The 16,730-nt window shown below is 42.4% G+C and overlaps 1 protein-coding gene across 2 annotated transcripts in view; it reads right to left on the bottom strand.

Annotated features, from left to right (window-relative positions):
- The window catches only part of ME3 (malic enzyme 3), a 51,901-nt gene extending 50,663 nt beyond the window's left edge, over window positions 1-1,238 (bottom strand). For both annotated transcript variants that reach the window (XM_027884469.1, XM_027884470.1), the window contains exon 1: window positions 1,083-1,238. In XM_027884469.1, coding sequence (XP_027740270.1) covers window positions 1,083-1,213 — 131 coding nt within the window. In that variant the 5' untranslated portion in view covers window positions 1,214-1,238. The remainder of the gene's footprint in view (window positions 1-1,082) is intronic.
- Window positions 1,239-16,730: the final 15,492 nt, after the last annotated feature.

Raw genomic sequence — 16,730 nt, 5'->3', positions numbered from 1 at the left:
ATTTGTGATGCAGAAAAGCCAATGTAATTGCTCACAGGGTGAGTCCTGCTGCCTCAGTCCCCAGATCAATGACAGCTGAGGGAGCTGGAGATGCAAACCCTACTGTCTATCACAGCAGGAATTAAACAGCATCTTCCATCAATAACCTTGATGAACAATACTGGATGCAATGGAAACTCAGGAACAGAAAGATTAGTCGATACATATAATTGCTTTCATTTTTTAAATTTTTTTCCTACCCACTGACAGGTTTTTTTCTGTTCTTCCATCCAGTATTTGAGTTGAATGTTTTGATGAGTGCACAGATAGGTAAATGCAGTACACGTGTTCACTCTACCTCCAATGCTCTGGAACAGGAACTGCTTTTTTTGTTGTGTACTCGTGCCCAAAGTATACCAGAGTTCTTCAGTAATGCAGTGGTAGAAAAAAGTAGTATCAGTGGACCTGCTAGAGCAGGTTCAGAGGAGGGTCACGATGATCAAAGGGCTGGAGAGCACCTCTCCTATGAAGACGGGCTGAGAGAGCTGGGAGTTGTTCAGCCTGGAAAGGAAAGGCTCTGGGGAGACCTTCTAGTAGCCTTCCAGTACTTAACAAGGGCCTAAAGAAAAGGTAGAGAGGGACTTTTTTAGCAGGGCCTGTAGCGATGGGACAAGGGGTAATGGCTTCAAACAGAAAAAGGGTAGGTTTAGATTAAACACTAGGAAGAAATTCTTGATTGTGAGCGTGGTGAGGCACTTGCACAGTTGTCTCTGGAAACGTTCAAGGCCAGGTGGGATGGGGCTTTGTACAACCTGGTCTAGTGGAAGATGTGCATAGGGGGGTTGGAACGAGATGATCTTTAAGGTCCCTTCAGACCCAAAGCACTCTGGGATTCTGCTTTGGGACTGGGATGGCATGTAACTGAGATGAAGGTGGACTAGCCAGAATAAATACTCCTGCTGCTGGAGAGTATGGACAGCTGGAAAAAAGTGACTCTGAAGGCAACATGTCTGTTGAAGCAGGATCCTCAAGTCTTCCTTTAGGCTTTAAGGAATTGAAAAGTAAAGGCGGAGGGAGGAGGAAATAAGACATTTTTGACATACTTATCTAGATCATTAGATTTGCTTTCAAAGTTTTTCATCACACGGAGGACTTGGACATCTTGGCTCAGGAAACAAGGAGGAAGGAGGCCATGAATTCCCAGCTGCAGCCTTTCTTCAAGTGTAAAAGCCATTCCCTGGGAAGAAAAAAAAAAAGGCACATTCAAATGGCATGATATGCACTATCAGATAGGATATCCAAGAAGAAAGCAAGCAACAGCATGCAGTCCCTGAGGGTCTGGAGGCAGTCCTGCCTTGCAGGGACTGTGGGGCGCAGAATATCCAGACCCTACAGATTCTGGGTTAGCAGTCCCAACACCAGTAGGGCTTTGATGACTCACACTCTTTTGCCATTTGAATTTGGTTTGTCTCTATAGTGTATACAACTTTATAGTATATATATTCCTAGGATTTCTTTTGCTTTATGGTCTTCTTATATTACTTCATTAGGTCACACCTACTAGTTTCCATGGCTTCCCTGGAAGCCCAGTAGTCATACTCCTTTACAAATCTCATAATATGTTTGGAATCACAGAATCATTTAGGCTGGAAAAGACCTTTAAGATCATCAAGTTCAACTGTTAACCCAGAACTGCCACATCCACAACTAAACTATGTCCATAAGCACCACATCTACAGGTCTTTTAAACACTTCTAGCTATGGTGACTCCACCATGTTCCTGGGCAGCCTGTTCCAACGCTTGACAACACTTTCCATGAAGAATTTTTTCCTAATATCCAATATAAACTTCTCTTGATGCAACTTGAGGCCATTTCCTCTCATTCCATCTATCAGTTGTCAACTCTTGAAACCGACCCTCACCTTGCTACAATCTCCTTTCAAGTAGTTGTTGAGAATGAGAAAGTCCTCCCTATGTCTCCTTTTCTCCAGGCTACACAACCCCAGCTCCCTCAGCCACTCCTCATCAGACTTGTGCTCCAGACACTTCACCAAGTCTGCTGCCCTCTTCTGGACACGCTCCAGCTCCTCAATGTCTTTCTTGCAGTGAGGGGCCCAGAACTGAACGCAGGATTTGAGGTGCAGCCTCACCAGTGCTGAGTACAGGGGGACAATCACTGCCCTGGTCCTGCTGGCCACACTAATTCTGATACAGGCCAGGATGCCATTGCCCTTGCAGGACAAAGCACTTTGCTTTGTTGAACCTCATACAATTTGCCTTGGCCCATCAATCCAGCCAGTGCAGATCCCTCTGAAGAGCTTTACTACTCTCCAGCAGATCAATGCTCCTACCCAATTTGGTGTTGTCTGCAAACTTAATTAAGGTGTCCTTGACTCCTTTGTCCAGATCATTGATAAAGATGTTAAACAGGACTGGTCCCAGTCCTGAGCCATGGGTAACAGCACTTGTAACCAGTCACCAACTGGATGTAACTCCATTCACCACCACTCGCTGGGCCTGGCCATCCAGCCAGTTTTTTACCCAGCAAACAGAGCACCTGTCCAGGCCAGGGGTAGCCAGTTTCTCCAGGAGAATGCCGTGGGAGATAGCGTCAAAAGCTTTACTAAAGTCTAGGTAGATGACATCCACCGCTTTTCCCTCATGCACTAAGCAGGTCAGTCTGCCACAGAAGAACAGGTTGGTCAAGCAGGACCTGCCTTTCACAAACACTTGCTGGTTGGACCTGATCCCCTGATTGTCCTGCACATCACATGATGCCTCTCAAGATGATCTAGTCCATGCCCTTCCCCAGCACCGAGGTCAGGCTGACAGGTCTGTGCTTCTCTGGATCCTCCTTATGGCCCTTCTTGTAGATGGGAGCCACATTTGCTAATCTCCAGATAGTAAAGATTTAGATTTGGATATTGAATAGTACACCCAAATCATCATCTTCTAGTTTGTCACCAGACACAACATGTATTAATGGCAAATTATCAGTGCAGAAGACAGATATGACATGTGGGATGTTTTCTAGGTGCCTTTTTTTTTTTTTTTTTTGAATGAAAGTAGCACATAAAGTGCTACAAGTCTTACTCAGTAGCTGACACTGGTCCACAGCTGGAGTAAAATGCTAGATTTTGTAGGATAACCCTGTTCTTACAGGACAATTTCTTCCTTCCTAGACAGATGCCTGAGCATGTCCTGCTCCTGTGCATGCAGGGTCTGATGCTCCAGATGAGCAGTGCTGGATTCAGCCCAATGAACAGCAATGGTAAACGGATTCTTCAAGTCTATGAAGAAGATTATGAAGTTCTTAATTAACACTATTTCTGCTATGTTGATAGCAGATTAGACAGCAGGATAGAAGAAAACATTTTCAGGAGTATCTAAGGAGCTTAAATCCTAATGAAAACTTCACCCATAACTAACCAACTGATTCATATCTGGGCAAACAGCTGACATTAAAATATTCAAAATCTGCTATTCTTGAACTACATCTACTCAAGCACACACACACATGCTTGAGAGGATATAAATGAGCAGATTTATGGGTGCATAGTTATTAAACTGCTTTTTTCTACCATGGATTTAATTAACACTTCTCTACAACAAATAAATGTTATTATCATTGCACAAGAAAAAACTGAGGACATATCTCAATGAACTTGGTTCACCCTCCCCTCCTGTTGCTTGTTCCTGTCCCTGTGCCACCCCAGTGGTTGTGCCAGCATGAGCATGTGTGCAGTCACATGGTTAATCAGCAAGAGGAAGTACCTGACTTAAAAATAACCATGTCACTTGATCTCAGAGCAGCTTTCCTGGCTGATGATACATCATAGATGTCCCTACAGACACTGGCAAAGCTGGACACAGTCACTGGGGACATACAGTGGGGACATGGAATGAACCACTGGAAGAGACATTCACTTGTAAGTAGTGCAGATCCTGCTGAAAATGTTTGTCAAACTATCAGTGATGGCAAGGAACCCGTGCCAGGACAAAGGAAAGGACTGAAACTGATTCTCCTGTTTGCAGGAGATCCATGCTTTGTACATAGTGTGACACTCCTTTCATTAGTAAAATGTGCCCTAGCACAAATTAAAAGAAAAAGAAAGTCTTCATGTACTTCAGAAAAGTTATTCAGCCTCCAGGATATCTGAGAAGAAAACACCCTCATTTCACAAGCATTTTCATGGCTTTTTTTCTACTCTGTATCTGGATAGAAGCAAGCATTTTCCAAAATCTTTGCTGTAAGAATATGGCAGAGAGAAACTGTCCCCCTTCCAGCCAGCAGATGAGGAGTCACCTGGGAGTCAGGAGGTCAGGATTTTGTTGTCAAACCCAGGAAGAGCACTGAGGTCTCCACGGCTGTTGTTGAACCAGGACATAGCTGGTTCTACTCAAGTGCCTGACAGTTCTGACCCAAATTTCCTTCCTGGACACAAGAAACCTTCCCCCAAATGAATTTCATAGCAGAACAAGATAAATTTTGAGTTTTTGTGAATCATCATGTCTGAATTAAAACTGAAAGGCAACATATTTTCATCAAAAACCATGTAATCATCTGCATTCTCCAGGCTGGAGACTTCTGAAATACTAGACTGAGATCAACACTGGACATCAGCTCTGCATCACTGTTTGACTTTACACTGCCAATATTGTATCACGGCAGGGAAAATAAAATACAGGTACTGTGAATGTCAAATTTTATCTGCAATGAATGGGGGGGAAAAAGGATATAATTTCAAGCCATTTACTTTCTATGACCTTTGAACACAGAGGACAGATAAAGGGAGAGAGAAATATTTGGCATAAATATTCCATTTGCTTGTCTAGAGAGTCACATCACAGGCTGGCTGACAAGTGTCTCAGACCTGACTCCTGTTCACTCCCTCAAACAGAAATGAAGCTCATCAAACACAGTAAACCAGTGGTGGTTACTCTTCTGGAAGAGACAGAAAAGGCACAAACACTGTCTCCTATGCACTGCTGCCTCCAACCATTGAAAATCTTCTTGTGGTATTTTTTCAATAGGAAAAAAAAGCCTTTCAGTGGTTTTCCACTCACTAAAACAGTGAAAAGTTTCAATATTTTGTCAAATGATGACACACCCAATATGAGAAAAAACTTTCTGCATTTCAGCTCATTTTTATTAAAAGTAATACCATGATGCCTTACAGAAACAGCAATCTGCATGGCCACTACAGTAATCCACTCACTGGTTTTCTGGTGTGTTGGGCTCTGCCTGAATGACATTTCCAATCATCCCACAAGACCAGGAGCATCCATTTTCCCTTTACTGAGGGGCAGTGAGAAAGCTGTAATGGAATTTCCTGGAAGACCTTATAGCAGCCTTCCAGTACCTAAAAGGGCTACAAGAAAGCTGGAGAAGGACTTTTGACAAGGGCATGTCAAATGGATAGGACAAAGGGTAATGGCTTCAAACTGAAAGAGGGTAGGTTTAGATTAGATATTAGGAAGAAATGCTTTACTCAGAGGGTGGTGAGACACTGACACAGGTTGCCCGGAGAAGTGGCTGCCCCATCCCTGGAAGTGTTTGAGGCCAGATCCTGGTTGGATGGGGCTCTGAGCCACTTGTTCTAGTGGAAGCTGTCCCTGCCCATGGCAGGAGCATTGGAACAGGATGATCTTTAAGGTCCCCTTTCCAACACAAACCATTCTATTATTCTATGAATTACAGCTTCCATGAAGGTTAAGCACTTGTAGTTGAGCACTTGCCCTTTAGTTTCCCTGGGGATTTACCCATCCAGCCTCCTTTGAAGGGGAGATCACCAGGCTGGAAACTGTTCAGCTATTCTCAGAGTGCTGGGAAAGTTCTTGATGTTGTATTGGCAATTAATGTAATAATGTATAAGATTGAAGAGGATCAAAATGGAATATTTTGTGCACACCTTGGGCACAACCCTGCTCAGTGCTTAATTTCTAGTTTTTAGGTCTGCATTGTGCCAGGAGTACGATCTCCAGTGCCAACTCACTGTTTCAAGACACAGCAAATGCGAGTCCCTGAACGTGAATTTTAAGTAATTTGGAGATCTATGCTCATGAACGCATGTTTTTGGATTGTGATAGCAGCTTAAACTGCTTAAACACAACCACAGTTGCTCTGTTAACAGTCCAAGGAAAACATGGCAATAGTAACACACAACATCTTTAACTCACAGCAGTTCTGCATTTATTGTATCTGAATGAGCTATACCAGTGATAAGCACCGTCATACCGGAACAATTACAAACCTCTTACGAAGAAGTCACTGCCTTCACAACCAGTTAAATCTTCAAAGCACTTTTCAGAGCTGGTCCATTATACAGTGGCTCTGTGATAGGGTTGGGAGCAGAACAGAAATTGCCAGCTCTAACATTAAGGCTGATTTCTGAAGTTTCTGTGAAGGTCTAGGAGTAGGACCCTTGGGTGAAGGGGTTATATTCCATGAAACAGCACAGCATGAAATGAATTTGGAAGCACATTCTGCCCCAGATCAAAAGCTGGAATTCATTGAGGTATTGCTATGTTTAAGATTAAAGCTTTTAGGTTTGGAATTTTTTTCTTAAGACTCCCTGAAAGCCATATTTTACCACTCTTTTTCTGGTCTTGAAAGGTTTAATGACTAGATGATGAGCCAGAGCCCTGCAGAGCTCAAGCCAGGTGCTCCAATTCAATTTTAAATGTATTGGAAATGAGTTGCCATGGAGAGGGCAGATGCTATGTCACTACCCAAAGGCAAAAATATCAGCTGCCCACAAGGCTTCATGCTACGTAGGGGCTAAGTTTTGTTCTGAAAAGGGCTTACTGCAAAGAACCTCAAATGCTTCTGCTTTCTTATCACTGACAGCACCAAGCCTCTCGTGTGGCAGATCCCTCTTTGCAGCTCAAGCTCGTAAATCACTTATTTCGGAAACTGAAGGAAAAAGTCAGTTCACAGATAACAATTAGTTTTATCACCACTCTCCAGCAGTGAGAAGGGAGTGTTTCACTCAGAGCTGAACACAAGCAGGAGGGATGCTAGTATGGGCTTGGGTTTATAATTTACTTATTATAGATTATTCTATATCAGGTGGGAACAAAGACACAAATTACAGTTCCTACAGTATCAGAAAACTGTTTTTAAGGTAATGGGTGCTTCATCAAGGGTTGAATTATGCCTTAGTTAGTGCAGAACACCCAGAATCCACTGTGGCTCAGACAATCTCCATCTCCTCAGCATCTTCTTGGAGCAATGCCTTGGCTTACTGCATCTATCCATATCCCTGTACTCTAGAGAACAACAAGCATCCATGGCATAGGGAGGGCTATGGAACTTCACAGATGGCCAGAACAAGGAGGTTATGCAGTTTGTACAGTTCCAGGCCACTGCCTCTCTGATGCTGGGACTCCAGCTGCAGTTCTTAGCCAACCTTTGGGACCACATTCCTCATCCACTGCAAGCTGGTCTGGCAATCTCTGAGCTGAGCAAACAAGCGAACATCTCCAAGCCTTTGGAAACAGTCCCTGGAACTGGGAACTTCCTAGTCTGGTAAGAGCAGAGTATTGGAAGGCCATGCAGGGGAAATACAGACACACAGGGATCACCACTGCAGGCTGCAAGTTAATCCACTTCTCCTATATCACTACTATGTTAATAGCCTAGCTAGGAAGACCTAATAGTCAGGGAACTTAATAATCTTATTCCATACAGGTTTTTCCTGTAATGTGTTTTCCATAGATATTGTCATCCGTCCAATTTTATGGTGGGGATATACTTTGACTATCTGCAAGCATAAGGGGTCAGCAGCAGAAGCTAAACTAACTCCCCCTGAGACTGCCCATAATGGCAGAAAACATCCATTTTCTACATTGAGAAAAATTGTTCTACAAAGATCAGATTCTACTGTGGCCTCCTTGGCCCCAGCTGACTTGATAACCCACTTCATAGTGCTCCTTCTCCACTACTCAAGCTTCTCTTGCTGGTGTGGATGGATCGACACAGGCCCTGTCCTGCACTGCACCCTACCCTGGAAAAGCTGTATTGAAAATATTATTTGCATCAAAAGACGGAAGCGGGGACATCAGAGGGGCAAGCCTTTATTTTCTCATTTTAAATGTCTTGTAGCTTCGTATTAACTAAAATTCATATGTGTTTGTGTTGCTAAGCTTGGAAGAAACACAAACCCGTCATGCTTAGGGGTATGGGGAAGACATCTCTGACACCTGGAAAGAAGAATCCCCACTGTGCCTTGCTGGACAATCCTTTTGTTGACTGTGATTTACAAACTCTTTTCACAGTGTCTATTCCTCTTTCTGAGTTCACAGGCACTAGCTGAAAAATCCCACACTCTTGGCCATCTCCTTTGTTACAAAATTATATAATAGTGGATTTGTAATCCTTCCATATCATTCTTCCTTCCTCTCCTACAGAGCCTGGGAACAGTATGAAAACCTCCAAGACAAAGATAATTAAGCAACTCAACTTCATGTTTGTTTTAGTTCCTGGGGACCATCTTTAATGAGGTCCACTAATTCAATTACAACATAAGTTGTTCCTACTATTAATGAGGTTTTACCAGTAACTCTTTTGTTTAATGCAAGTAACTTCATTTCACTGGATTACAGGGACATATTTCCATTATTCTTCTTAGTGACTTCTGATTTACAACAACATAAGACTGAGTAGAACTGGAACAAAAAGCTCCTGTGCCAGAGGGACCTGATCCTGCACAGTTTACCTCACAGAAGTAAATGCTTTCATGATGAGGACATCCCTGACGGGCCTGTGACGGGCAAGATATGACAGGGCAAGAAGCAGCAAAGCCACACTGTTCCCACAGGCTACAGGAGGTTTACTTCAATAAACACAACTCATAAGACAAATGTCCCCAGGGAGTTATTCATTAACCCATAGGAAGAACTGCAGTGCTGAACTCCTCATGCCCTGCAGTGTGATTTCAGACTGCAGGGGTACAGCTCTATACCAAATTTACTAGAGAACTCATTATGATTTCCCATAGTTTGTCAGCCTCCAGGGCAGCAATCTGTCCTCCATAAAAACAAAAAAATAAATCTATGAGCTCGAGACTGTATGTGTTTTGTTTGCAAGCAAGATTTTGTTGCATTGAGAAAAACAGGTTTTTAAAGATAAAGTAAGACAAACTTCCTCAAAGAACAGATGTTTTGGCAGACCGGCTTTGTGAAAGATCTGTGAACTTTGCAGAGGCTTAAAAATAGCTTCATTGCTCTACTGATAGGAAAGGTGAAAACAGACAGTTAATGCCAAGTTAGAGGTGAAAAGATACAGCTGTGTATTTTTAAAGAAACCTGTATTTTGAACAAAATTCAACACCTTGCTTCTTCCCACAAAAGCAATATTAAGATTCTCATGGAGTTCTAGCTACGATAATGGGAATATTTCTTTGGGTCTATAGAGAAATAGGTGAGCCTGCCATTTCTTTTGATTTTGACTGGATTCGCAAATGTCTTTACATGCATGACGTGTCTAAATACAAGCTTCATGTCTTTCGGTAAAGGAGAAGAGTAAAACTGGTGTATAGAGAACAGGACCGCCATACTACAGGAAAACTAGGTGTCATGGGAAGAAAACCCAGAGAAATGCTGAGAAATTATGAAGAGCAATAGAGCAGCACAGAATCCCAAATGCGGTGGGACATACGGTGCATGTGTACATGCAAACAACAGAGCAAAAGACTATTCCTGCCTGGATGAGCCTAAATCATGAAGCACTTGCTTGTTTCCTCCTCGTGTACAGCAAAATATCTGGGAGAGAAGGAAAGCCTGATGGAGCAGGCAGTAATGAGGACATCAGGTTTTAGGCTACAGCCAAGCACATGGGCAGAATCCTGAGGCAAACCCTGAATTCTCAGCCCCCTATCAAAAATACCCCACTTGAATCTGGCACATGGATTTTGGTGGACTGGCCTTCCTGAATCCAAAGAAAATGAAGACTCCCTGCTATCTCCTCTACATTATTCCCAGTCTCCATAAGCAATTCCACATCAGTTTTACAGCTGCCACTGTCACACCTTTATATGCCAATTAGTGAGTGAAATGAGCTAGTCCAGGACAGACATGAGAAGCTCAGTCCACATGGCTACATCTCAGTTGTGGGGGAAGCTATTCTTTCACCTCGTGAGGAAAGGAGGCAGGGTAAAATCAGTTTGTTCAGGAGGTTTGCCAAGCACAAACCCCAGTATTTCTGCCAGAGCATGGCAATTTCTGTGATGTTGCAGACATACATTTCTCCCCATTATAATGTTGCCACTAGACAGGAAGAATTCAGCATAAATTACAATGCTTGCATTCCTAAGCCTAGGAAAACCAGCCTCCATCATCAATTTGAACAAGAAAGTATGTCTGAGAAGAAGGATCAAGGCAACTTTTAGGTTTAAATGTGATCCAAAATATTAAGAGAATACAGTTTTAAAAGACAGTTTTACAATGTCTGGAAACTTCGCCCATTGTACACGCAGCTGATCATGTGAATTGTGGTTGCATATAATTGGGGTTTGGTGCTATAGAGAGCACTAATTTCCTTTTGAGGTTCCAGCAAATTACATGAAATGAGGCTCATGCGCTTACTGCTTGCATGCAAACTGCACCATGCTGTGGGTTGGGAGGATGGGAGCCTCTCTGAAATTTGTGTTTCGTTTGCTATTGCGACCCCAGAAAATGGGGTTGCTCCAAACACAGGTAGGAGCTGGATTACAGTTCATGGGTTATTGCTGATGGCTGTATTTGGTTAAACATGACTGAAAAGTATCGGCTAAAGCATAGAACTAGCTGTTTCACAAGAAAATTGCTTGGATGGAAGCTTAATCTGAATGAAATCAAGAACAGTTTTGTTATTGACTTTACTCGAGATGTTTTCTCCAGTACCATTTATATGTCCTTGTATGCTGCCTCTACCAAAGCTCTGTAGAAAGGAATCTTCATCATCAACTTCTTGAGCAGTACCAGATGTTCTTTGCGTGTCTTCATCAAATCCAGGACCAGCAGGCTTGGCTCCTGAACCACAATTTCAATCTAACATATGCCTACTTCAGAGCATTTGAGATGTTTACAAAATATCGAGATACCCTCTCAGATAAAGGATTCTAGAGAAAGGCGATATTTTCTTTAAAAAATTAGGAACACGAAAAATAAACAAGGCTCTAAATAAGAAATCTGTAATCTTAGTAAAATAAATCTGCTAGAAAAAGCCCCACTAAACTCTCCTCCAATGATACAACCACCATTGGAAGGCAATTAAACATGCAGGTAAACGCAGAGCATGCCGCAGGAAATCTGTGTGAGCTTCCATTTCCTGTTTGAGTAATTTGCACAACTTTTGTTTTTCCCTTGCTGTTCCTGCAGTTCATCTGCACAGTGAGGTCTGTGATGAACTTCAATCCAGACAGCTATGCTGGGGCTCAACTGAGAAACTGCAGTGCAGTGCCCATTGGCACTGTAGCACACCAGCTGAGAAGCATATAGGCTCTCAAGAGTGTCCAGCTTCCCTCTGGAAGGCAACAGGGTATCTTTGTGCTGTCCTCATTTGCCAGCTCACCTTAGAGTTTCTCTATGCTTTGCACCATGATGAAATTTTTCTTCCCGCTTCTCAGCATTCCACAGGTTTTGTCTCTCCAGGCATTAAGCAACTTGCTTCCCTCTCTTTATAGGTGGCTAAAGCTGTATACACACACACAGACACATATGTCTGTGTGTATATATATATATATATATACATATTTAGCATCAAGACATGTCCTTTTCCAATCCAGCCTCCAGCCAGCCCTAAGATGATCTCCATGCAGACCTTGGGGGCTGTCCTTTGGCCAAGCACATGTTTTTCCTCAGCATATGTGGATCAGTCATCTAACTGTCCAAACTACTTTTGGCACCACCAGGAGAGGAGCTAGCCTACCATGACTATCCTCTGTCCCGTTCCCTTGTTTGAATACTTTACTTCAAACTTTTTCTTCCTTTTTAACGCAGAGAGGATAAAAAGATGTATGAAGTGCTCCCATCCATGCAGTCTCATCACCTTTGCGTGCACTCTCCCTGCTATCTTTGTCTACTGTCAACTCGATTTGAGCTGTTGCTGAGTTCTACACAGTTGAATGCAAAGCACTCAGCATGTTTGGCCCCAATACCAGAGCATCTGGACTGCAATTTGTACAATAACACAAATACAAAATCATACATCCTTTCTATCAAACCTCCCCTCCAGGACCTCTAAATACTCTTCCAGTGATATAGTCCTTTTATTTCCCACTTTCTTTGCTCCTCAAAATTTCAGTTCTATCGTTTCCATATGGTGTGAGTAGACTATGTCCAAATATTCCAGGTGACCAAATACCACTAATTTCATACAAGTGCTTTAATTTTTATCACTTTCTCGAGATTGAACTTAACTGCTTCAAGTTTCAAAAGCACATGCTGTACTAGAAAGGTATTTACACTAGACTATAAATCAAATAACTAATAAAGTTCCTGAGATTTTTCCAAAAAAAGTTCAAAAATTAAACTCCCATCCTCCTATTCCAACTGTTTTAAATCAAGGACAGTCTGAAAAAGTTATCCAAGTTCAGAATGAAAAAAAAGGACAATTACTCTGAGATGAAATTTAAAGATTAAAACCCTTTTGATTTCTTGAACTGTTTGACAAACAATTTCTGTGAAACAGCAATTGCAGCAAGATGTTATGAAATACTTATGTCAGTTTGTAACATGCGTGACCACATTAGTCAAGACAGCTGAACTGTTCATTACTGCTAGGAAGCTCTAAATCACCCCTCTGGCAAACTTTCACATGAGTTTCGAAATAAACTGGTTCCGTTTTTGATTCCATTAGATGCTATAGCTTAAAATGCAAATAATATTATTCTTGGCATGCCTGCTGCCTGTTCACCTCGGCACAATTACTTCAGCCTCTCCTAGCTTGGATGAGTATTGTCTGAGGCCAACGCAGCAGCTTCCTTCCTCGAGCAGAACGTGTGTTCTTCTGTAACTGAAACAATTTGGCTAAATGGCACAAAGATGAAGTGTGACTGCAGAAAGGGTAACAAACACAGTCCAGGCTCTTTGAATACATAAGTGTTATCCCAAACTAATTTGGTGTATGGATGACGAGGCAAAGGCAATGGCTAAAGCACTGATTTCATTCTTGTACCTCTGTTTGTCAGGAGACACCAACTGATGCACCAAACCTTGAAACCTGCTGTTCAAAGTTGGGTTTCAACTTAATAATACCTGCCTTGCTAAAAAGGGATGTCACAGTGGGGAGCATTGGAGGCAAAGCCAGAGCCTGCAAATACTGGGAAGGTTGATGTGATTTTCACTTACGACCTGCTGTGAAAGACCTGTGTGCAGGGCATATCTTTGGAAATAGACCCCTCAAACTCAGGTTTGAGTCCAAGGTTTTGATTCTCCCCTGCCTGGTACCACAGTCATGAAGCAACAGGAGAGCAAGGCAAATGTAAAATGACTTTTAACTTCTCGGTGTTTTAAATAAATGAAGGCCTGGATATTCAGAGCTGAAAAGTTAGACGGATGCTTTCTACTGACATTTAAAAATATAAAGGGCACTTACAGGAAAGATGGGGACAGACTTTTTAGTAGGGTCTATTGTGATAGGACTAGGGTTAATGGCTTTAAACTGAAAGAACATAGGTTTAGATTGGACAAAAGGAAAACTTTCTTTAGAATAACATTTATATTATTTCCAAGGGCACATTGTGATAGGACAAGGGGGAACGGCTTCAAACTGAAAGAGGGCAGAGTTAGATTAGATACTAGGAAGAAATTCTTTACTGTGAGGGTGGTGAAACACTGTAAGAAGTTGCCCAGAGAAGCTGTAGATGCCCTCTCCTTGGAAATATTAAAGGGCTGAAAAGGGATGTCACAGTGTGGGAGCATTGGAGGCATGCTGGATAAGGCTTTGAGCAACCTGATCTAATGAGTGGTATCCTAGCCCATGGCAAGGGGTTTGAATTAGATGATCTTTAAGGTCCCCTCCAATCCAATCCACGAGTCTATATTCTGGGGAAAACAAGGCTGTAATTTAGCATCACTATGATTTTTTCAGTTGCCAACGGCTATATGAAGTTTCGTCACCTTCCTCCCAGGGCTACAAAATCCTGAAGTTGTAGGTTACCATTATGTTTCGTATTGAACAAAACCTAAAAAGGTCACACTCTGCTTTATTATCCCTCACAGTACAAGCATATTTTTCAGAGTATGTGTCCAAAAGTCATGTCTTTTGCGTGTTCAAAAAAGCTTTGTCTTCTGTCACATCAGTACATATAAGTGCTGACTTTACCAGGTCTGTCATTAACAAACATCACATACTTTCTGGCAGTGTCTCTGCCTTGCTGCCACATGGCAGCATCCCTTGCAAACCCAGGAGAAGAGGTCAGCAGTTTTGACTGACTGACCCTTTACTGATGCTGACGAACTAAAGGATGCTCTCAGAGGGAAGTCAATCCTGAAGCTGAAGGCACCCTAGGGAGTTACTGAGCAGTTATTTAAGAATGTGCATACAACTGCATCAGCAGCCTCTTCAATAAACAAAAGTCCATGAACACTAAAGATGGAATCCCAGTCCTGATACCTGTGTGGGCAAACAGAGAGGGATTTTTTCGTGCAGCTATCTAATACTATGCAGTGGTCAGGAGGAAGCCAATAGGATACTGCAACCCTCACAGCAAGGTCATGCACTGCCCCAGGAGCTGACTCGGCTGCTCCAGGGCCCAAGGGCAGCTCCAAGAGAGTCACTTGGTCAATGGCACTTCCAAGATCGATTGCATTTCCATTCCTGTAGCAGCTTCTACTGCATTATCACAACACAGACTTAAGCTTGCTCATTCTGTCCTCTCTCTCTTCTGCTTTTCTTTGACAGAAAATGCAAAGCATTATGTGGCAGAGGTGATAACAAATGGCAGATTATCTCACGGCAGTTGCTGTTTCCAGGATGTATCACTCAGAGCTTTTCAAGAATGTCAGCGATCACTGGGTTTGGGCTGCAGTCGTGACACATTGTCATCGTATTTCCTCTGATGACTTCCTGAAGCAGGGTTTTTGTTTTTGCTAGCTGATACTAGATGTGTGCGTGCCAAAAGCTAAGGAAATGAATTCCATTAGTGCCAAACTTGCAGGATGAACTGTACAGCTACTTCAGCACAGAGTAAAGAAAACCTGCAGTAAAAGTTGATGATTTTCACAGTTATTAGTAACTTGTTATTAATACTTTCATGAAAGCATTCTGTGCACAAATGATGTCCGCGATAAATAGAGAGGATTCTGCAGTCAGTTCCTACACGTTAACTGCTCTAGGTTGTGTTAGGCAACTTCGTGCACACTGATTTGAAGATCACAAAAGACCTCCAGCTGGCACAGAGTGGTTTCCTGGTCCCTCTGGGACAGTGGCTGTTGTGAGTCCATCAGCCTTCTGTTCAAGTGTATACACTGGCTTCCACCTTCGGTCTTGCTTTTTAAAGAAATCAATCTTTAAAGTCCCTTCCAACCCCATCCATACTATGATGGAATGGACCGAGCCCTTGGTTACACAGATTGAGTTCAGACTTAGAGCTTGATCTCTGAACCACCTCAGCATCTTGTCTGCAGAGACAGGGCAGATACCACATCCCATGGTAAATTGTGTGCAAGCTGCATACATGCTATCAAGGTTATCTAGCTCTGGAAGAGGCTTTCAGAGAATGTCAGGTAGATCCTCGGTGTGACCTTATGGAAACATCAGAAAGCCCTTCCCTTCAGCAACTGCACCCCTCACAATTCAAAACCACCTTTTATTCCTAAAGCCCTGTCAACTCAATCCTTCAAAAGCACAAAGCACAATGGAGAGCCTAACCACAGATGGAGCCTGGACTCTCCAAAGGAAGGCAGGCAGCATCTTCATGTCTGAGTTCCAGGATATGTGATGAGCGATACAAAGTCTAAAGGTGAGCAACTAGGAGGATCTAAAGACAAAAGCACTGAGTTAATCCTTCAGCTCAAATAACTTTTAAAAATTAAAACTTCAAAGACAATAACAGAAGTTTGTCTGAAAACCATCTCTTCTGCCCAAGGCTTGCTGATTAGTTCTGAGCCTAATGCAGGCCTTTACTCAGCAGCAGGCTAGGCTGGAAATTAGGAAGTCAGCTTCAGGCCAGTATAAAATCATACCCTGTATGTACTGAAATGAAAAGTAAAGTGGACTAAGCTTCCTTTGTTCCTAAGCCAGAGAGTTTGGCTTAGCACTCAGCCTAGCCCCTCTTTCCAGCTTAAGACAAATTGGACTCCAGCGGTAAAACCCTGGCTCCAGCGAATTACACAACAAAACTCACGCTGAATCCAGAGGAGATCAGACACGGTAAATCTTTGGAATTTGTTTGCTAGACAAAAACATAAATGTAAACAATGACAATTATTCCATTATTATTAAAAAATAAAACCTCCTTTAAGTGAAAGCTGAAGCAATGGCAAGACATACCAAGGTTAAACATATTAAATCTGCGATGTCCTGTGAGGAGCAGGGAGTAGGACTCAGTGATCCTTATGGGCCCCTTCCAATTTCAGAGATTCTATGATATTATGGATTTTAGGTTTTTAAAATAAATACAGTTTCTGTAGCAAAAGATATGTTATATTATTAGGCTAAATTTCTTGGAAGGAAAATTGATGCTTTTTAATTTACACAGAATCGGTAAAATGCGGTATAAGATACTGGGTGTTACAAACGCCAATAAAGTGTACTCTTTAAAAT

The sequence above is a fragment of the Empidonax traillii genome, unplaced genomic scaffold (genome assembly GCF_003031625.1).
Source record: "Empidonax traillii isolate 1590-97213 ecotype Southwest subspecies unplaced genomic scaffold, ASM303162v1 scaffold146:size911690, whole genome shotgun sequence".
Taxonomy (NCBI): Eukaryota; Metazoa; Chordata; class Aves; order Passeriformes; family Tyrannidae; genus Empidonax; species Empidonax traillii.
Note: the sequence above shows the minus strand (reverse complement) of the source record. Positions and strands in the feature narration are given on the sequence as shown.